Source organism: Neospora caninum, chromosome VIII, assembly GCF_000208865.1.
Source record: "Neospora caninum Liverpool complete genome, chromosome VIII".
In the NCBI taxonomy this organism is placed as follows: domain Eukaryota; phylum Apicomplexa; class Conoidasida; order Eucoccidiorida; family Sarcocystidae; genus Neospora; species Neospora caninum.
In genome coordinates, this window is record NC_018395.1 from 4,211,689 (window position 1) to 4,233,295 (window position 21,607).

A 21,607-nucleotide genomic window follows, 5' to 3' on the forward strand; every position below is an offset into this window, starting at 1 on the left:
GCAGTAAAGAGGGCGATCAGAGAGAAGGGGGAGAGAGCGAAAGGGGGGACGGACGAAAAGGGAGGCGAAAGAAAAGCGATGCATGCGAAAAAGAACCGTGGAAAGTGACAGCGCGATCATCTCGGGGGATTCTTTCAGCGTTCACGCATATGCATTTCTTAGTAGAAGAAACTCCCTAAACCCTTCTCTACTCGTCTCCTTTCTCACACGTGTTGCATTCCCAGCTTGGGAGCATACATCCCCTAAACCCAGTACATGCAACCACACATGTACATCTATCCACATGTATATGTGCCTGTGCATGTACGAGCATATACATGCATACATACTTCTCTATTCATGTGGAAAAAGTATGTTTACATGTCGAAATTCGGGCACATGTCGGAAGTGTGACCATGTCGAATTCTACTGAAGACATGTGCATATCTTTCAGCAAGAAATGAACCTGTTTTAGGATACGACGCACCGATTAACGCCGGTATACGTGGATAGGTGCATCGGCGTATTTATATATAGTATGTGTGAGTAGAAGAAACTTTATATTTGTGTATTTGGCAACGGGGCGGCGACGAAGGCAGCCAAGAGAGGAAGCAGTGGACACGGGGCACAGACGCGCAACGAGAGAGGACAGCCCGCGGGTGTGGAGACGTCAAGAAGATTCAGAAATCACAGACAAAAGATGGGAGGGAGATAAACTGGACAAAAGGGTACGCGTCATGCAAGGCTGAGGTCAGCCGTAGAGACAATTCAGTCACCACGCCGATCTGTCGGCAGCAGGTCGGGTGGTCCTGACAACGCGTGCGAACCCGGAGCCGAGAAAAACGGAGGAAACGAATCTAACCTGAAGCAATACTGAGATACGGGAGAAATCAATGCTTCCCGCACATGCAGAAGAGACGAAGGATCACACCTTGAGAGGGACGTTGGACATACTGGGTGGCAATGCAGTAGCGCTAGAGCGTATACAGCGCCATGCATCGGCTTATGCGGGGTTGACTACAAGAAAAACAGGGGCTGATTAACTGAAACGGAACGAGTGCTTGTCGAAGCCGGCCGTGCTGTGGCCCACCATCAACAAGGGACCCTCAAGCGGCTGTATATGCGGAGTTGAGGGTCTACCCGTGTACGCAGCACATTTGCATCTACCCACATCGCAAGTGATTTCCCGCGTGGTTAGCTCCGTCTATCCACCATGAGAATAGAAGGATAAGCACCTGTCTGGAGACGAAAAAAACGGACGGCGTTCCAATCGAGGCACCCGCGCAAGTGGACAGGACGCGTGTGTGATGAGCCGCTGGACTCGTGACACAGCTGTACAAATTGCTGGAGGTTTAAAGAATGTCTGGAAGAAGAAAGGGGAAGCGGCGAGAGCACGCACAGCCTCAGAGTGGAGGAAAAAGCGAAAGTTTGCGTGAGCGGCGTGGACGCTCAGTTGACTAAGGGGGGCGCCTCCAGTCACACAGCTGGTAGCTATGTGGTGCTCGAGCGAGGGAGAGAGGACTCTTGACGGAAGACGACGGCTTCTGGAGAAAGACGGGACTCTGGGCCTTCTGACGTCGTTACCTCCGCCTCCTGATTTTTCTCTTTGCTTCCGATTTTTATCCCTGTTTTCCACGCCTTAAAAAGAACGAAGGGGGGGGGGGCCTTCCCTCCACTAGCCGCAACGGCGCAGGCCTCCGGAAGACACGGACGGGGGACGGAAGGGAAACAAAATTACTGCCGACACGGAGCGGGGTAGTTTTACACATTCGTGAGAAAAACGAGCCCATACACGTTCCTCCAAAGCAGCAAGGAGGAACGAGGGGAAAAAGCATGGAAGGACTCGATGGATCTCACGGAAGCGCCTTGTTGGCCATACCCTTGGAAACGGTACTGGATACGTGAGTTCGTTCGGCGAGAAACGCACGCTACTATCATTTGCAACCGGGATCGAAAGACTCTTTCTTGAGATAACTTGCGTGTAAAAGACTTTAACGGAAACCCGCACGAAACGTAGAGAAAAAACCAAAACGGGCATGAGGAATCGACCAAGAGGCACAGACACAACCCCCCGAGGAAGCGCCGTCAGACTGTCACGGAACGAGACAGCTCGTCGGGCTTCCTTCCCTCTTTCCTCGGTTTTATCTGGAATTGTCCCCCTTTCGTCACTTCCTCTCTTTCGCCGATGAAGCATATGCAAGCAAAACCAGAAAGATGAAGAAAACTACAGAGAGTTGCCTGCCTTCCGGCCGACACTCGACATCTTTTCCCTCGCCTTCTCGCGCGGGGCTCTCTTCTGATGTGATGACATGCAACTTTCCGACCAGATCGTGGTGCCCCAGCAACCTACTCGTGTGGACTGTGTGGCCATCGACAAAGCAGCAAGCTGACCAGAAAGGGCGAAAGAGGCCTCGATTCTCTGGATCTTTTTTTTCCGGTGAGATGCCTTTCTTTTTCTCCAACAGAGCCACGTAGACACACGCAGCGAGGCGGGTTCGCTTCCGCGCGCGCCTATAATGCTTTCCGCGAGACACGCAGGCTGGTGTGCTGAGAGAGGTCAATGGCGGACAGCCGCATATTTTTCGGCGAGGCGACACCAGAACCCGAAAGTGAGTATGTCCAAAAGCCTTGAACTGGAAACGCCAGAGAACTCTCTTTTTGGTATTTGTTTTCTCACCAGCTGCAGGTCTTTTGTGAGACCAGCAAGCGAGGCGACGAGCCACGGGCTCAGTCGTGTCTTCTGGCTGCCTTGTTGAGTGTCTTTTCGCAGATCCATTGTCCCCGGAGAAACAGGCATTTAGAGGGGAACTCTCTGTCTGCCAGGAGTTCGTTAACAGGAGAATATCGTCTTTTCTTCGCACTTGCCCATTCCCTTCGGCGCATCAGTTCGAAGGCGTCCTCCGGCTTGTGGTGGCAACGCGGCTCAGCCATGGGGCCGGCGAGCGTTCCTGCTAGAACGGTGCGTTTTAAGGTTTCCGGCTAATGTCTCCGCCGCGTACGCTGAAGTTTTGCTCTTTTAGAGATGTTACGCATCGCGAAAATAGGGTTTGTTGCATCGTACGTGGCGCTGACTCCCTGACTGGTTCGCTGCTACTCCAACGCCTCAGCAGAGCGCGAGGCGTCGCTAGCAGACGGCCAGCATGTTAGCCAAGCCTAAGGGCGATTTGAATCAACTCTTCAAACATGTACCAGGTCACAGCTTCCATTTACCCGGAAGCGCTGACTGGACCTGCATGGGTGCATTTCAGAGGCCTTTTGTTTCCCTTTGTGTCTTGGGAGGTGGTTTCGTCAATTCCAGCAGAAGTCGCGCCCGTGTGTGGGGAACTCTGTCACTCTTGGTCTTGAACCTCTCGCCTGCCCTCCTTCTTCGCGGATCCAGAAAGGAAAGAAGTATAAAAACGCGTTTTTCTTTACTCTTCTCACCTCGATGTGTTGCCCCAAAATTCCCCAAAAGAGCCTCGGTGTCAGCGGGTCGAACGCCTCACCTAAATCTCTAGCGCCTTCATATTCTCCGCTGCACTGCCGCGATCTGCTTACTTTTTTGCCTTGTCCCCCGAGCCACCCAAGGTAACAGATGGACTCAATGTAAGTCTTTACCAAGCCCAAAGTCTCGTCTGTGTCAACATGTGCCGCCGTTTCCCTGCTTATTCGTCGTCCCCTGCTTCTCGCGTTTTCGTCGAAAGAAAACCGAGCAGACGGTGCTGACCGGCTGTGTATGTCAACATAGGAGCATATGCGCTCGTACTGTGGAATCCTTCCCTCTTCTATATCGTGTACGTTTATCAACCGTGGTCAAGCTACCCTTGCACGTAACCTTTCTCGTCAGCCTCTTTATTACGCGAAACCCGCAAGTTCCATCTCATTAAAAAGCGAGTACAGAGTCCACATAACTCTGTATATACGTCTCCAGCAGCCGCGTTTCTTTTCCACTGAAGTGACGTGCAATGCTGGGCTGATTAGGCTCTCTTTCCTGTCCCCGTTTCGCAGCGCTACACGATGCAGAGGCAGGACTGCTTTCTTCGCCTGAATCAGCCACCCGTGAGTGCTCACAGCGTTGCCTGCGCGGGGAGAAGAAAGGGAAAGAGCACGGAGAACGACAGAGGAGAAGTGATGCTTAGAGAAGGGCCAAAGAAGGGCAGCTAATCGCCGTTTCACAAATGGATGAATGAAGAGTCGAAAGGAAATAAGAGATCAGGACAGAGAAAACGATAATTTAGAAGCCTCACCGGGGAACCGACGAGTATGATACGTAAGAGAGGAAAGGAAATACGACAGACAGACAAAGCGCGAGCAAGAATGTGCAAGGAGGAAAGACGAGAGAACGTTTCTCGTATGCGTGTTCCGAAACGTGTTTCGCAGCTTGCCTGTGCATCTACGCCGGACGACCGGCTGCGTGGAGATCCTGCCATTCGTTTATACGAGCGTATATGCGTATCCACATACAAAAAAATGCCCACAGACTAACGTGCATATACACGAGAAGCCATCACTGTATGTAGAAAAGCGAATACACGACAATCCTGAATATGACATGCACAGACACACTTGACTGTAATTGTCGACGCTTCAGTCTGACGTATGGAGGCACTGCACTACACGTGACTGCCTATACATATGTACTCGTGCAAGTGCGGTGTTAGAGAAATGCTATCCAAATCCATGCAATATAAAATGTAATACAAAGACTCGTTTTGTTAAAACGGTCGCATACCCACCAATGCCAGAAGGATAAACATAAGTACGTGTTATCGATAGGTCACCGTAAAAGCGTGAGCGGGTGAACTCCAGGCGGCCGCAGTCGGGGCGTGTAATGTCCAGCCGGTGTCCGCCTAAAGATGTAAATGACACGGCAACACCGCGGGTGATTTGTAGATGTGTTTCTTCGGTTTTTTTCCGTTTTGTTCCTCACGCATGTAGAGGCCCTTCGAGCGGCTCTGGATGTCGCAGGTCTCGAGCTGACAGCAAGAAGCCGGAAAGCGCTCGCCAGACTTGCTCGTTCTTCTTCGCTTCAACAGTGGGAACACGCTTTACGTACCGTCAACGTAAGTCGTTTGTCGGACGGTGTTTCATGTCGGTGCGGCGGCGGTGTATGGTCTAGGATGTACGGTTTCGAAACACGGGAGGTGTAGGTTGGCAGAAACACGTGTTCAGACGGCGTTTGCGCATTTGAGGTTTTTCGAATATGCTACCGACCCGCAGTTCTCTCTCCCATTTATTCTCGTCTTTCCGTCTGTGTGGGTGTCTGCCTCCAGCTTCGTCTGCGGGGCCTCGGTAAAGGTGGCGTTCACTCCAGGAAGCAGAAAGACAAGTCGCTGTCTGCCTCCCCTGCTTCCTCGTCTCCCCCTTTGTCTCCGACGGATTCTTCTGTCTCGGGCAGCGAGCCGCCCGCGTCTCCAGAACACCATGTGACTGTGCGGACGTCTGAGGCGGTGAAGCGATTGATGCATGCACTGGAGACTCACGCACTTACAGTTGACTTTGTGTGGACTGTTGACAAGGAACCGAGTTCTCGGGAAAAACTGAAGCAGTCGGTCCTCTTCCAGGGCCCCGAAGAGTCGAGTTACCAGCTCGCTAGAGCAGAGGAGATAAAAGCGGAGACAGAAGGAAAGCAAGAACAGCAAGGGCAGCCGTCAAGAGTAGAAGGAGCCCTCCTCATCTTCAAACATATCGACGAAGGAAACCACACTGATGAACAAGGCATTACTTTGATGCTTCGGCACTCAACATCGCACACCAAGGTACGTTCCACAGACGGACAGATTTGACGAGGCAAAGATGGAGGCAGTACAGAGAGAAAAAAACAGCGAGAAGGAGACAACAGAAGAGCGTGCGACGTCAGGATAGCGCAACAAGACGGGAGCGAATATATGCATGTTCTTCCCGGCGTGCTTGTTCTCTTTTTTCCGATGTTTTTCCGTGTTTCGCTGACGTTCGTTCCTCTGTCCCCTCCTGACCGCTTGGCCATCGACGAACATGACACTGCGAGTCTAACAGCATGCTTGCTTTTGCTTCTGTTTTGCTTCTGTTCAAAGGTTTCCAAGGTCAGGTCTCTCCACTGATGGTGTCTACTTCTCTTTTGTTGGTTTTCTGTCTTTGTAGGCGCTCCCAGATCTGGCAGGGACTTGTCGCGTGGTGCGGCGGGTGTTCACTCTGTTCGTCCGGCGATTCAGTTTCCCTCAACCCCGGACAACTCTTTCGCTTTCCTTCTTGAAACTGGCGCCCGACGTAACTCTTCCTAAAGACATTGACGAGGCCGTGATCTATCCAGAGGACCATGTTCAAACCCGCTGGACAGTGCAGAGTGTCTTGGAGAGAGAGGGAGAAGGGGAGGCGGCAGAACTCAAAGGCCTTCACGTGCGAGAGCTTGGCGAGATAAAGAAACAGTGCTTGCTTCTGCCTCTCCAGTTCCACAGTCAGCAGTCGTGAAACAGGAATGGGGGATGAACGAGACAAAGTACGCGATGGGAGACAAACCTTCTGGATCGGACCGGCTTTATGTGGACGATAATCGGAGAAATTCCGCCGTTCCTGTTTTTGCTCCCTGCGCTGTGGTGTCGCGGCAAAAACCGCCTCAACGCAGACGAGGAAAGAAGTCAACGAACCCAAGCATCAAGCCTCCAAATCACCTCCCCTGTCCTACTGTGTGTGCGTCTTTCCTTCCTCCCGAAAACGAGGAGAGGACAAGGCTTTTCAGCCGTTCGCGATTTAATGCGGTTGCGCTCAAACAGTGAAGGCTAATTTGATTTGTTTTGTCGCGTTGTCCATGGAACACGGCGAAAATGTGGTTGCTGTTGTTTGTCTGTGGGGAAGTGTGTAAGAACTGCAAATTCCATTTGTGTTGCGGGGGGGGGGGGGGGGCTTGTGTTTGCTCCTTGGACAAAGCGGTTCCTGTCTCTCATATGAGATGATGGCTTATTGACAGCAGCAGAAACGAAATCACGAGATGTCTGCAGAGAAGACAAACGGCTTCGGTGTTGCCGGTCTTTGTACAGTCTTCTGCATTGTGTTGGAAAAGGTGTATTTTTGTCGGGGGACAGATCACAGTATGAATCGTCCTCTTTTAACAGGTCTCCGTCAGGAGCTCAACAAACAGGAAAACACGTGTATGCGTTGCTACAAATAGACAGAGGCCTAGACAGATAAGTACAAATATCTGCTACACCTATGTATATGCATACTAATGTACCCATTTCGTCGTGCGAAACGGAAACGTGCGATGAAATCCAACGTATATGAAGTGATCAACACACATCTTCTGCCTTTATGTCTCGCTGAGATTCTGAGCTTCGAAGCGCAACGAGTCTGCAGATGACCGAAACGCGAGGGAATCTCAAGTCCGGTTTGCACTCAGAGCTTAACAGTCCTTCAGAGTTTATTTACGGTGATACGCAGTTACCAGGCTCGATTTCGATAAACATCTTATAGGCAAATGCGGGAAGACAGCAGCGAATGAATGTTACGAACACAGCCTAACGAGAGGGTCCACTCTTTGGAACGCCGGCGCCAGGCTGCGCTTTCGCCTCCGGTAACGCTTTTTTCTCAGACGAGATTTCACACACGGTAGAACTATCTGATGAGTTAACCGGGAATGGATTTCCACGCAACTCGTGGATCGTTCCTTTCTCTTTGCTTCGCCTTACTCGCTTCTTTCCTTTATGGTCTTTGGGTCTATCCCTCGCGTTGACTTGTTTATTCCTCCCCCTTCCCCTCAGGCGTTTCCAGCTAGGGCTCATTTGTTTCCTCCCGCTCTTCGGGTTTTCTCCGTCAACGTGTTGCCTTTTTGCCGTCTCAGTGTGTTCCTCTCCGGCGTTTTTTTCTTGTTCTGATTGCGCAGACTGGTCCTCTTTTCCCGCTTCTCTTTGTAGCTCAGCGAGCAGCACAGGGGTTGAGGGGGCGCCCGCAGTTCCGCTTTCAGCTCCGACCCAAGATGCTCTTCAGATCGGAAGAAAGTCTTCCGATTCAGCACCGTTTCGTTCTCCCCCCCATTCTCCACTGTTGTCCGTGATGTTTTGTTTTGCCTCCCGTACACACACGCGTCTCTGCCTCTTTCAGGAAGCAGCGACGCTCCGTCCACCGGGGGAGAGATGCATCCTTGGCGACGCACATCGATAAATATGTGTTTACTCTTCCTGTCTGCGCATTTGTACCCTGTGTGTGGGCCGTGTTACATCTGTGGGATGAACAGCTTTTCTTTCGTGAGCACTTTGCTGTGCATGAAGAGGAAGTCGAGGACGCTCGGCACGTCTCGAACGCCATCGTAGATGATCACGGTTCTTCTGTCCTTTGCTTTTGCCGCGTCTTCTCCGTCGTGTGTGTAAAACAACAAGGCGGGATAGCCGTCCGCAGCGACTATATCCGTCAGCGCCACATCTCGGTCGAATTCCCACATCGAAAGCGCGTCGCGCTGCGTTCCCTCTTTCCTGTCGCGAATGGGGCTTGGCGGCCGTAGCATCGTGTCGCCATTCCGCGCATTCGGCCCCGCGCGTCTCCGCAGATCCAGCAAGTTATGGTAGCTTACCACATTCACGTCCTCGACTTCGTTCACAGTTCCGTCCAACTCCGCCGTCACCAGCTCTGGAATGTGCGCCAAACGGGCTGCTACCTGCGCGAAAGAAGCCCACGAGGGCGTCGAAAGATGCGAGATTCCGACAGTCTCAAAGAAGCACCTAAACACATGTCTGCATGCGGCTGCGGCTGCACGGAAACGTCTGAAGCGGCAACGATGCCTCTACCCGCCGACGTCAACACCGTGCAGGGGCATGTGGGCTGTTACGTGTGTCCACACGCGTCTTGCTCAGAAAAACCGCTTTTTCACCGTGTAGAGATCTGGGCGTGACACGCAGGTGCGCCATCTACGGTGTATGTACGCGCCCACACGAGTGTACATCCACAGGAAAGCACAAAAAGCAGATGCCTTCACACGAAAGAGTGGGGGGAAGTGAACGCAGCCGCTCGTGTCCACTCTCCAGATTCCATTGGAGATGTTCGTGGATCACCAAATATGTCTACACGGGGATTTAGGTGAAGAGAGACCCTAGCAGTCGGGCACCATGCGGCTACACAAATCGTCGAGTACGCACTCGGGTCTCGCGCGACGATTCGAGGGGTGTATGGGCAGCATCTCGAATGGACACGCCGACAAAAAGCACCAAACATGCGACGCGCAGGCCCCGGGATAGGCAACCTCGTTCCGCAGTGAACGATCGCCGAACACAACACGCAGAAGGTGACAGATCCAGCAACATTTGCTTAGGTGTTCGCTCTGCGGCCTCACCTCCTCAAAGACCGGACGAAGCTTGGTGCTGTGGGCACACCAGGGGGAGTAGACGAACAGAAGCATTTCCTTTTCTGGTGGCGGAGCCGGGTCGGCGAACGTCGACCCCACGAGTTTCTGCAAAGGGAGGAGAAAAAACATAAAGTCAGGATGTCCATACACCTTGTTGACAATTGCACGTGACTCTGCTGGTATCTAAACGTCTAAATCAAGTTTCCCAAAACGTGTATGACATGCGAATCACATCGATTTCTCTATGTCTACGCGTATACATAAGATAGATAGATAGGTAGATAGGCCCTCTTGTGTGTGCCGTTTGTTCTGTTTCTGCTTCTCTTGTCATTTGTTATGTGTTTCTTTTTTCTAGCTGAAGATTTGGTCGCACATGAGGTTCCCTCGCCGTTGTTCTTCGTGTTTTCCTCGGGCAATTCACCATTTTCCCGGTTTCTTCTCTCGAGAGTTACTTGAGTGTTGGATGCCGTGTCGAGAAGGCCCACTCGCGTTTCTTCTTCCCTTCTTTGTGTCGCTTCTCCGTGCTCTTCTGTATCCCGCTTTGCGCTTTTCTTTCTCTCGCTCTTCTGGGCCAAGCGAGCATTGCTTACCACGATGTGTCCCTGTTGCGCGAGGGGCGGCGGTTCGCTTCTTCGCGTCGGCTTCAAAACTCCGTTCCGGTAATCTCCTAAAAAGACAACAGAGAAAACCCTAGCACACGCAGAAGGCCAACCAGTGAAGGGACGAAGAGAGGAAAAGACTAAGCAGCAGATACCAAAACTGTGTCGCGTTTCTCTCGCAGCTCGACCTCACTTATTAGGCGCTCCAGGCTCGACCGAGTAAGCGGCTTCTCGTCGCACACGAACCGGACCCTGGAAATGCGGGAAGACGGATTTTCGACGATAACCGCCTGCAAAGAACGCAAGAAAGAGAAAGCGATTGCGACTCTTGAGAATGGATAGCGCCAGGCGCATGCATTGAACGTGCACGTGTGTCTAGACGCCTCTCGTGTGGAAACGCACACATATTTCAAGAGATCTCAGACCATCGTTTTAATTCACATACATCTGCTGAAATATAGATAGATAGAGAGGCGGAGATACGGCATCAACGGGGGAGAACAAGAGATAAGAGAAAACGCACAGGGAAACGCACGGATAAATGCATGGATGCACATGCAAGCAAATTCTCGAACTATATACATATATATATGTATATATATTATATATCTGTGGGAGAGGCTCTGTCCCCACGAAGCAGAGCTGCATTGCGAGGTGTCTGGTTCGCAAGAGCGTTCACTGGAGAGGGTTTAAAAGTATCTCGTACGGTTGGAACATCGCGACGCGAAACATTCAAGAAGTTCATCAGTCGAGCAGCGAACGCTCCCTTCGTCCCGCTGACGACCGAGAGAATCTCCCTGCGATATGTTCTGGCCACGTCGTGGAGCTGCGGCGGAAAAACGAGAAAATGGGAACCAGTTGAGCGTAACCGGAAGGCGGGGAGAGACACGAAGAACCAAGGGAAGAGACAAAACGCACCACGGAGAGAAGAGCAACCAGCAGAAGGTGACAAGTAAAGGGAGTGTCGCGGAAACCGAGGAGAGGCAAGGTGGAAAAGGAGTTGCAGGCTTTCCTGTACCCGCCAGCGGTGCACGTGCGCTCCAAACGCGATGTCTGTGCGTTCTCCACTCTTCTCCTCTCGGCATTGATCCGAGAGTTATAACTGCAACTGCAGAAGGGAAATGTCGGCAAAGAAGCGTTACAGCTTGGACGCCTCCAGTTCACTCCAACGCGTCTTCTTCTTATCGGAAAACATGTCCTGTCCCCGGTCGTCATTTGGAAGAAAATCGCGACACAAACTGACCGCCGCTTCCGCTCGCCGGCCCGCGTCGTCGTCGGAGCGAATGAGGAAAAGGATTGGTCGGCCGTCGTTGAAGAGCTGCACATGTGTGGGGAAGAAAGGCAGAACGAGAAGGTGAAACGGCCTCGAAAGGCGGTGCGTGGAGCCGCGAGAGAAGATGAACGTGGGGTCGTTGCGGCGGTTCGATGTAAAACAAAAAAAAGGCAGAATACGGGGCAAGGCCCAGGGAGAAAGGCAAACAGGATGCAGAGAGGCAACGGGAGAGCATCGGGAAGCGAAAGAAGTCACGGAACCGAAGAGAGTGAAGACGGCGAAACGGCGGACGCAGACGTTGAAGAGAGCAGAGAACGGAGAGCGGAAGAAGGAGACAGCGCGGGGCGCTGGGAAGACCCAGGAAGACACGCACGGCCGGAAGTTGATTCGAGCGGCCGGATGCGCAGCACATCGGGAAGGAGAGGAGACAGACGGAAGGGCGAATCGCCAGGAAAACACTCGAGGACGAGAAAAGAAGGATGCAAGCGCTCAAGAGGCATCACAGGCGGACGGGTGACGTATGAAGCTATCGTTTTTTGTGCCGACCGTACGTCTGCTGAGGTTGATGAATCGAAAGGAACAACGTGCGGGAATCTCTGGTCTCTGGCGAAGCGAGCCTGTGAAACACGAAAGAGGAAACAAAGGGCAACCGAGAGCCCGATCAAAACTGCTGGCGCCTAGAAAGCTAAAGACTATCGGGTCTACACGGAAACAACGAACAGCCTCAGAAGAACGGAGGGACGCCAAGCCCAAGACAGACGCGAGACTTCCCGAGAGAACCTGAGAACATGAGGCGAGCGCTTCGGGGCGCAGACGATATTAGAGACAGTCTGGGCATTTACAGCCGGCCTTTTGGCGGGAAGAACAGAAGGCCTCGCAGGAGCGACGAGCGCCAGCGATGCAGACAGAGAGCGAGAGGAGAAGAACCCGAAATGCTCGGCGCGCAGAATGCAGACGAACAGGGAGAGCATGCAGAGAGAGGAAAAACAGACTGATCCGGCCGCAGAACGGGAGCGCCAGGCCGAACACAAAGCGACGACCGCGACGAAAATCCCGAAAAACACAATATGGGCCGCAAACAGCGCGGGGGGCCGCAACCTACGATGCTCTCAGCACTTGGCGGCGAGGCTCCGCGATCTCCCAAGATCACCATGTGCTCGCCGTAGGGTCGGAACAGAACAATGCCAGGGAGTTTCACCTGAAGGAGGAAAAGCGGAAGAAACACCAATGGAGAGCATGCAGCAAGCACTGAAAGAGAGAGAGGTTTCCTGGATGACGCGAATGTGGGTAATCGAAGAAAGAAAGGGAAGGAGAGAACAGAGAGTGGCGAAGCCGGAATGAAGGACACGAAAGAGCAGCAAAACAGAAACAAACCAGATACTACTCGTGAGAGGGGCGAGAGCCGGGAGCGCGACAGGCACGAGTCGCGAGAAAAGAACAACTACGGAAAGCAAAAGAAGCGCTGAGGAGTTTAGAGGAAACACGTCAGGGCACGGGCACACGCGAGTACACCCGAAGTGACTCGGGAAGGGCAACGGTAGACAAAGCAAGAACAAAGGATCCCGTTGCTTGTTTTCATCACCTCCAGTTTTGAGGCGACTTCTGTGCTGTTGGTGATCGCGACGGTGACCTCGTCGATCATCTGCGCCGCACGCAGGAAGGCATCTTTTGCTTTGCCTGGGAAAACGAGGAACGCAAAAAGGCACAGAAACAGCCTTCTTCAATCTGCGTTGCGTGCACTTGCATGCACATACAGCGCGTTGTCCCGGTACGGAGGGTGTGATTCAGTTTTCGCCACGTTTGGTATGTGCATGTGGCACCCATCGGTAACACTGCACACATAGACTCCTACCTAGGCATAGAGAGAGACAGAAATGCGCGAGGGCGTGTGCATGCGCGCCTTTTATGTACACACGAGTTTACACGGTTCGGGGCTGGGGTGGTCGATGCCCAGCACGCCGGTCGAGATGTGGGTAAACGAGCAAAAAAGCGAGTAGAGCTGAGGGGACTGGGCGACGGGAAAGCCCGGGGGAAGAACGTGTGCATGCATCACCCACGACAGAGTCTCCTGTGCATTCAATGGAAACGCGAAAACGAATCCAGCTAACGCAAAAGCGAGCACCACAAAACAGTGAAGAACGAGAAAGCTTACCGTCACTCTCAAAGAGGCCCAGAAGCGTGACGGGGTTGTCGAAACAAAAGCGATCTGCCGTAGCAAAGTCCTTCAAGAAGTACGCGGGTGTGCCCCGCTTCCTGAAGGCGCATCGACCGTGAGAGAGGCATCGCGTGCTGAGAGAGAGCGCATTCACGCATGCCTTTGTCGTTCACCTAATCTTCTCACGCGCTAAAAAGTTGCCCTCCACACCCTCACTCAGAGTGCTTTCTCCCTCCATACTCTCCCGTTTATTCTTCTCTTCCTTCCTCGCTTTCTTTTTCCAGTCTCTTCCCACTTCGTCGTCCCTGTCTCTCCGTCCCTCTCTGCGTCTGGTTCTTCTTCCCGTTCTTCTTCCCCTTCTTCTTCTCGTTCTTCTTCCCCTTCTTCTTCCCCTTCTTCTTCTCGTCCTTCTTCCCGTTCCTCCCTTTCCTCTCTTTTATCTTTCTCACTTCATCGCCCATCTGACGAGGCGGTCTGCGGTAGCTGGGCCCTCGTATTGTTCCGCTTTGATGCCCCTGAAAGGAGACTGAGTGTCTCCTTTTTCTCCCCGCGGCGCCTCTGGGGCCGCACCGCTCCCGCCGTTCGTCTGCTGGGCAGTCACTGGCGAGGAAAGCGGCGCAGAGGAAGGCACGTAGCTGACGAGTTTCACGCACGGAGCAGAGCTCGCCTCCAGGCGGCGCGCGAGTTCCTCGTGGGCGGCAGAATCGACCTGAGAAAAGACCTCGGAGGCAAGAACACGTGAGGAGCCAGACAATGCCGAGAGGGAACGCGACAGATCACTGAGGCAACGCAACCGGTGCGCAGAGACTCGCGGAAGCACGTGAAAAGAGCAGAGACGCGGCATCTTTTTTTCCGTCCACCAAGAAATTCGAAGCGGGCACAAGGGCTAGATTCCAGTACTCTGCAGTAAGGCTATTCCAGACGGCTAATGTTCCAGGCGTAGAAAACATGGATGGCTGTAATCACGTGTAGTAACAGCGAGAGACCAGTCCTACGTAGATGCTAAGGCTGTTCAGTAATGCTGTACTGCGTGTGATCATCTCTGAGATAAGATCCCACTGATAAGCTTTTCTGGGGAGTAGATACTACGGGGCGGATAAGTCTCGCTCTGAGCCAACTCAACTCACGCTTCCCGTTTCGCTCGAATATGTTCACCCTTTCTCTTCCAAGGCATGGATCCCTCATTAACGGAGCGGAGGAAACGACGCGCAGGCAACATTCGACGGGCGAGAACAGAAAAGGGAACGCCTCTCTCGTTTTTTTTCGGAAACTCGTATGCATACGAAACGTTTTTCCTGGTGTCGCTTCTCTCCTTTTTCAGCACACTTTGACAAGCGCCTCTCGCTTTGTGGCACCAGGGTGTATGCACGCAAGATGTCGAAAGTTTTTCCTTTCCTTCACAGGCAGCAGCCCTCTGGTGCATCTCTGGCGTTTGCGTGCGAAATCTCTCTCACCGTGGCAACGCGAATCGGGGAGTGGAGACGCCGCAAACGCGCTGCAGCCTCGTAAATCTCCGGGAAGATATTCTGACACCGTTCGCACCATGGGACGTAGAAGAAGACAACCAGCGGCCTGCATAAAGATACGGCAGGGAGAAAGAGAAAACTGGAAAGCCTGCCGAACTGGCCGACAGACAAGCGGCACGACGGCAGGTGAGAGAGTGTACGACCACCTCAACCATCACATGCGCTGTCGAATGGGAAGGAGACAGCCAAGACTCGATCAGACAAAGCGAGGCTTCGCCGCTGTCGACTAGCAAAAGCAGTGAGGGAAAGGAGAAGGGAATTCCCAGGAAACCGACGCCAGAAGGGGACTACACGGTGCGTCTTTTGGGGCAAAAGGATTTGAAAGAGAAGGAACAGAGGGAAATGGAAGCCGACGCGGTTTCAGTGGTTTGCCCACGTATTGTACCAAGGAAACCGAAACGGCGAGAGGAATTTTCGCGGGAAAAGAGACGGAGATAAGAAGCGTTGTTCCACTAGAAAAACCCGCGGTCCGGAGCGGAGCATGCACGAGTGTTTATACTCTACAGACTGCGGAAGAAGTACATAGGCGGATATGCAGAGAGGCATAGCCTTAACATTCGCTGTGGAGCAGGATCGATAGACGTGGATAGGCACTAGAGCAACCAACGAAAAACTTCGAGGCAAGACTGCAACATCCTCTCTCTCTGGGGCGCAACGTTCCATCAGATAGTGCCCATGCAGGCTTGTTCGAGGGAGATCAAGACGAAGACACCCAACGGCAGGAGACAGTCAGGCGATCCCCAAAAGTTGGCAGACGCTTCGTGGCGCCGTGCGAGAAGGCCAACGATTGATAACCGAGAAACAGGAAGACGCAGCTTACCCGTGTTTTCGCAGAAACTTGTCAAAGTTCCCTGCGGTGGCTGAGAAGAGAACCGCATCTTCTCGTTCCATCTCATTGTCATCCCCCTTTTCCCCCTTCTCCCTCGCCCCTAAAGGCGACGCATTGCTGTCCTGCGCTGCCGACGAAGAGGATGAAGAAGACGGAGAAGATGGCGAAGACGGAGGAACAGATGAAGGAGGAGACGATGAGGTAGGAGGGGAGGAAGACGCCGAGGGAGAGGACGAGGCAGACGCCGGAGAGAGGCGCGAGGCTGAGGCGGGGGGAGAGACGCCAGATGTTATCTGAGGAGCCGACGGGGCTTGGAGACCACCAGACGGTGGAGAACTAGATGAAGAAAGGCCATCAGGCGAGGGTTTAACTGAGACGGTCGAGAGACCAGGCTGAGGAGAGGCTACAGGTGCGTCAAAAGAAGACGACTCGACGGTTTGCACTGCGGGAAGAGCGGAGACTTCTGCGAAGCGAACGGATACAAAGAGCGAAGCAAGGGCGTCAACGGACGACTGAAAAGAGGAAAAAGACGGAGCAGTGGTTGGGCAAGACTGTTGTTCCCCCGACACGCCCGCTTCAGGAGTTCCCGGGGAGGAAGCGGAAGACTGCGAAGAAAACGATGGAGACTCGGAAAGCTTTTCCTGGACGTTTGACGCAGAATCGCTTTTGCCGTCTGGACTGGATGCGACGACAGGCACGAAAACGAAACTCACAGGGGGCTGAGAAATGCTCTCGAGGCCGGCGATGGTCCTCGCGGGGCTCTCCAGACAGTCCTTTTGCACGCGCAGATGAAGAAAAAAAGTGAGGAGAGTCAGACAGAGAAAGGAGACGTGGTTCCAGAGAGAAGGAAGAGCGAAAAAACGGAGAAGGACCAGCCTTCTGCGCTCATCTGCCATTCTGCCGACAGAAGAAGCGTTCCGCAGCGAGGAGCCTCCGGCAAGACAAGAGCATTCTGCACACAGTCGCATCCTCCTTCCCCGCCCAGGGGAGTAGAGATTCAAAAAGCCCGTTTCCGAGTATTTCGCAAGATTATTTACGAAATAGGTCTTCGTCCTTCTGAAAGTGTTCTCAAATGGGCGGCTGACGGCCTGCAGAAATCCCTCGCGTGCCGAAGCAACTTTTCGATTCGCATTTCAACTCCCGGCACCCTGCACAACTGTTTTCTTCCAAGTTAACGTCACATCCTCGACATTCGCGAGAATGACGTGTCGAAGAAGGGAGAGAACGGCGTGTGTGTGTTTCTTGCTGGGCGACAAAGTTCGACAGGAAGCCTCGAAGCCTGTCTGGATTCTGTCGCTTTTGGTTTGAATCCAGAACTTCGGAGTCGGTGCATGCAAGGCGTGAACAGTGGCGACGGACCTACGGGGGAATTTGTCGTGAAGCTGTTCCTCTATTGGAGATGCGCGGCGTGTTACACACATCAGGAAGGTCAAAGGTAGGATTTGGTTGAATCACAGAGGCAAGAAAATGGCCTTATGTCGCCGTTGTCTCTGGTGTCGCCGGCGAGAGAGGTGTCCTGGCGCATTGTTCGGGAAGCGAGGTCGATAGAAGAAACGGGTCACGCGGTGGGGCATGACGTCGAAGCCCCACGCAAATGGCTTTAAAAGCACGATAACTTTTTGGCAAACTTCTCCTTTGGGTTGTTTCCAAAACAGGCAGCACAATGACACACGATCGCGATGCGATGCAACCACGCAGTGGCTATAGCCAGACCCGTTGTTGTGGAGCGGAGAAAGTGAGCGTACTCCGCATCAGTCGTCTGATCTTTTTGGATTCAACTGATTCGAACCTTCTGCATCCACGCATGCCACTGTGGACGAAAGTGTAGACAGGCAGCTTCTTTGCGAACCACCTGTCGCCTGAACGTTTCATTGTTCCAGGTGATAGCCGAGACAACGCGCCAGGGTCGCGAGGCATCCTCTAAGGTATGCTGGATGCAGCTTGTGACCAGAACCAGATAAAATGGATTCGCCGAGACAAAAGGATTAGACAGAGTCAGGCGTTTGCCCCCAGCCACTGGTCACAAACAGACTGGCGAGCAGAAACAGGTTACGTTGTCCACATACGGCGCCGTACGATACTCGGTCAGTTCGATCTGCGGTCCCTCACACCGATTCCTTCGCAACTGCATCATTTTCCCTCATCAAACAGCACGCGGAGCGTGGCACGAGATCGTGGAACGGAAAGAGAACTCTGCTTTAAAGTTCATAACGCCGGCAACAACGTGGTATGACAGGCTACAGCATCACCGTTACGAGGAGCCCCCGTAATTTTCGGCGCGAAATAAACCAAGGTACTGATGGAATGCAGCGGCACTGTTTCTAAATGAAATGGAAAAGCAACGTGTGTACGCTGTGTTACACTCTGGTAAGCTGCCTGCATCCGCCGTAACATGGCGGGAGTTGGAACGCCAAGTCAGGTCCCTATGTTTTTTTATGCGCTCGTTCGGAGCAGTGGCGTTTGCTGCTGTTTCATCCCAAGTGCAACCCCCTGGGAAAAGGAACAACAACAGTTGTCCAAATGTCTTTTCTAGACAGCCTACCACAACCGTGTTGCTGTTGTCGATGCACAGACAGGCTCTCAGAAGCCGTAGGGGGAGGTGCTGCGAGAAAGGCTTGGCTCAGCAGTGTCCCTCTGTATGTATCAACTGCAGGGGAGCAATCTCCACTCCTCGGCGTTTGCAATATCAGACTTTGTTTGATCAGTGGACGATTATCCTTCAAGGCAGTCATGTGTGAGTAGTCAAAGACTAATGCGGCCGAAACAGGCCACTGTTCACACCTCTCTGCACGACAAACTTTGCACGCATGCCCAGGAAACGATGCACAGAGCCACAGGGGAGAGTGTGGAGCGAAGGAGAAACGGAGTGTAAATACCCTCCCTGTCTCACTCGAGATGGGTTGCCGGCTTTCGGGTAACCCGAGGGATATGTGGCACCTTTAGGAAAGTACAGGTGCATGCGCACCGTCAGAAGCAGCTTCGTCGATTTCTGTCTGCCTGAGGAAAGCAAGCGTCTCTCCGAGTACTCTGTACACGCAAAGACACAGAAGCATGCGACATTACCCTGTGTGACACAGCTTTCAGAAATGAGAGAGGGGAAACAAAATGCTCCCCTCGATCACAGGGAAACGGCTGGAAACATTCACAAAGAATGATCGTGAAGGCACCCGACTGTGAAAGGGATTCTAGATCGACAAGGTCGCTGAGTTCCGTTGAGACGCCGCATGGATGGGGGCAAGGCGATTAACGAACTATTACCGTAATGTTTGCTGTATCTCAGCCGGTGACTATACAGACCCCGCAACAGGGGACCCCTTCCGTGTTCGAAACAGTTAAATGTGTAACACCCGACGTACCGACCTGTACCTAAACGTATCTGCGTACAAATATGGTATGAATACATTCAGTTCTTCATCTACATATATTGCGAATAGGCTTCGGAGAATTGACACATATGCGCGATAGGCTCCAATATCTGTTAACGTTCAGAAGGGGATCTTACTGGTAAAGCAACCTTTGGGGAACACCCTTCCCACATAAACATAAAAAACTTGGCCAAGTAAAAAATATTCTCGCCTATCCTTTCGCCGCTTCAGGCACGTCTCCGTCCTTCATGGTGCGTTCCTTAGTGTCTCTCTTGCTTGCGTAAGCACGTGAGTCGAGCGCTTTTCGTCTGACCAGAAGCGATATTCAACAGAAAGCCGTTTCCAGTACCGTACTTTTCCCAAGTTCACGGCCACTTCTCTGCGATCCACGATCTGGTCCTTAATGCCGGCTTTGTACGGAGGATATGGTAACTTCTTTGTACCAATCTATATTGGGGATTCGGAAGTAGAAAACGCCGTAGCCTGGGACCATGCTAACATGCTCTGGGACGCAAACGGCATATTTCCTTTTTTCTAGGCAGTCTCTCAAGGCAGCGCGTTATCCAGAAACCGACCAATTTTCACTCTCTCACCGCGGAGACGCCGTCACCTGTTCACTCGGCGCCTCAAAGACTGTCTTCGGTTTTCCCAGAAAACATTTCAATGAAGGTTGCTCGTTTGATTGCAGAGGGCTGGTAGCCTTCCCAGACGTCGACTTTCATGCCAACCAGCGTGTTCCAGTCGTCTTCGCTCATGCGTTCCCCAAATACTTGCATGTAGTGCTTCAGTTCGCTGAGCACCACGCTGTTCTTCTTTTGCCTGTCCATCACCCGGAACGCTTCGAGGAGTTTGCCGACGTCCAGCTGCCTCCGATCCTGCTCTCTTGCAACGATATCGATGAAGTCTGTCACATTCAGTTGACTGACGCCTTCAATCTGGAGTCGCACGGTTAAGCCATTCAACTCCTTCTTTGTCCAGAACTGCCCCAGATTGCGCAGCATCCATGGGAGTTCGTCAATCGGAACAAAACCATCTTTATCACCATCATGCAGCATAAAGCATTCGACGCAGTCCCGAAGTAGCTCGTCGCTCAGCTTCTCTCGCGGGTTGTCCCGCCCTCTCTGTGCACCAGGCTCTTCTGGACGCTTTCCTGGTGGTGATTCCACGTGCTCAACACCGGGTTTTTCTTTCCGAACAAGACCGTCTTCCACGGGTTTCCCTGTCCCCGAGGAAGGCACTTCGTCTTTCTCATCCGCGCCGGGTGCTCTCGACGAGGGAGGGCTGTCGTCGTCGCTCTCAGACTCGTCTAACGAGACGGCACACCCGGCATTTTGTCGTCGTTTTTCTTCTTCATAAGCGAAAATGTCCTCATCTGCATGAGACCTTCGATGTTTCCTGGTTTTAGCGACTCGAGCGAGGAACGTCTCGACATTGCCCTTGGGGGCACGATTCTTGCGGGAAACAGGTAAAACCTCCTGGGGGTACATCTTGAGAAACGTACCGAGGCTCGACTCAAACTGTTTGCTTGTCGTCGGCAGGTTGCCAGCGGACCATGCAACTTCCACCAGGTTGCTCTCCACACAGGGTTGTCCGCGGCAATAAAAGTTTCCAATCGATACGGTCCGGAGGATAAAAAAAGACGCCCGGGAAACTGGTAGGTCCCAGCTCGGCTCGAAAACACCGGCGAGGACACAGCAGTTCACGGTCCCGAAAGACAGGGGAGCGACCGGCGACCCTCCGACAAAAATGCGAAACACAACAGTTCAGCTTTTCTGTGTTGCGCACAAATAAGCATAGAGAAGTGACCTCCAATCTGTCTTCGACAAACGGTAGCTCTCAACCCTACTCGTTGGTGGCATCAGCGTTCATATTGCACGACAAGACAAGCTAACATGAATCACCAACAGGCCGGAAGGTGGGTCTTCGCTGCGTGCGCGAGTACCCCGAATACGCTTAGACAGTTTTTCCAGTGTCATTGGCCATTTAACTCCTTGCTGCCCGAAACCGTTGTACGCATGAAACATGGGGGAAAGCGAGCATACGCGTTTCACGTACACTAGTCGACTCTTGATCTCTCCTCTTTCATCGGATCAAAAACGCTGGCAGTCCCTCACCATACGGAGGCCAGGTCGTGCGTGCGCTCACACCTCCACAGTTGGATCACCCAAAATACATTGTTCTGACAACCGGACTCCGATTTTACAGCTATCTCACCCTTTCTCGTTTGCCGAAAAGCATCGCTTTTCCTAGCCACGACCATCAAGCGATGCAAAGAAAAGGACAGCGAGCTCTCACTTCCCCAAAGGGGAACACCACGCACTGTTAGCGAACCCTTCCATCGGGCGGACACCTCGCTACTAGGGTTATCTTTCCGGGTCAGCAAGCATCCAGAAGAAAGGGATACCAGATACCTTGCAGCAACAGTCAACTTTCGTTACGCACTGCGTCGATTCGTCACACTCATAGAAGGCTGGTGTTTTCCTTCCTCAGTTTCGAGCGGGTGGCCGCAAAGCATCTCACACGGGCGCAGCCCGTCAGTTTCGCCCCGACCACGGAAACTTCCGTTTGCCTGTTGCTACCCTACCCCAGCCCACA

At 52.8% G+C, this 21,607-nt stretch overlaps 3 protein-coding genes across 3 annotated transcripts; 1 reads left to right on the forward strand and 2 right to left on the reverse strand.

Moving 5' to 3' along the window:
* Nucleotides 1-2,539: 2,539 nt before the first annotated feature.
* Nucleotides 2,540-6,405, forward strand: NCLIV_035350 (conserved hypothetical protein; the record flags this gene model as incomplete). The annotated part of the gene is made up of 5 exons (XM_003883736.1): nucleotides 2,540-2,588; nucleotides 3,967-4,017; nucleotides 4,897-5,021; nucleotides 5,232-5,717; nucleotides 6,079-6,405. 5 exons carry the CDS (start codon nucleotides 2,540-2,542, stop codon nucleotides 6,403-6,405), a joined length of 1,038 nt encoding a protein of 345 aa, XP_003883785.1.
* A 1,738-nt stretch (nucleotides 6,406-8,143) lies between these two features.
* On the reverse strand, nucleotides 8,144-16,543 carry NCLIV_035360 (putative thioredoxin domain-containing protein; the record flags this gene model as incomplete). Its single annotated transcript, XM_003883737.1, has 12 exons — nucleotides 8,144-8,581; nucleotides 9,254-9,370; nucleotides 9,856-9,932; nucleotides 10,058-10,154; nucleotides 10,571-10,690; nucleotides 11,108-11,182; nucleotides 12,240-12,335; nucleotides 12,720-12,814; nucleotides 13,290-13,390; nucleotides 13,742-14,001; nucleotides 14,747-14,864; nucleotides 15,639-16,543. 12 exons carry the CDS (start codon nucleotides 16,541-16,543, stop codon nucleotides 8,144-8,146), a joined length of 2,499 nt encoding a protein of 832 aa, XP_003883786.1.
* Nucleotides 16,544-19,638: 3,095 nt separating this feature from the next.
* On the reverse strand, nucleotides 19,639-20,499 carry NCLIV_035370 (putative calmodulin; the record flags this gene model as incomplete). The annotated part of the gene is made up of 1 exon (XM_003883738.1): nucleotides 19,639-20,499. The coding sequence occupies one exon, from the start codon at nucleotides 20,497-20,499 to the stop codon at nucleotides 19,639-19,641; it is 861 nt and encodes a 286-aa protein (XP_003883787.1).
* Between the last annotated feature and the right edge of the window lie 1,108 nt (nucleotides 20,500-21,607).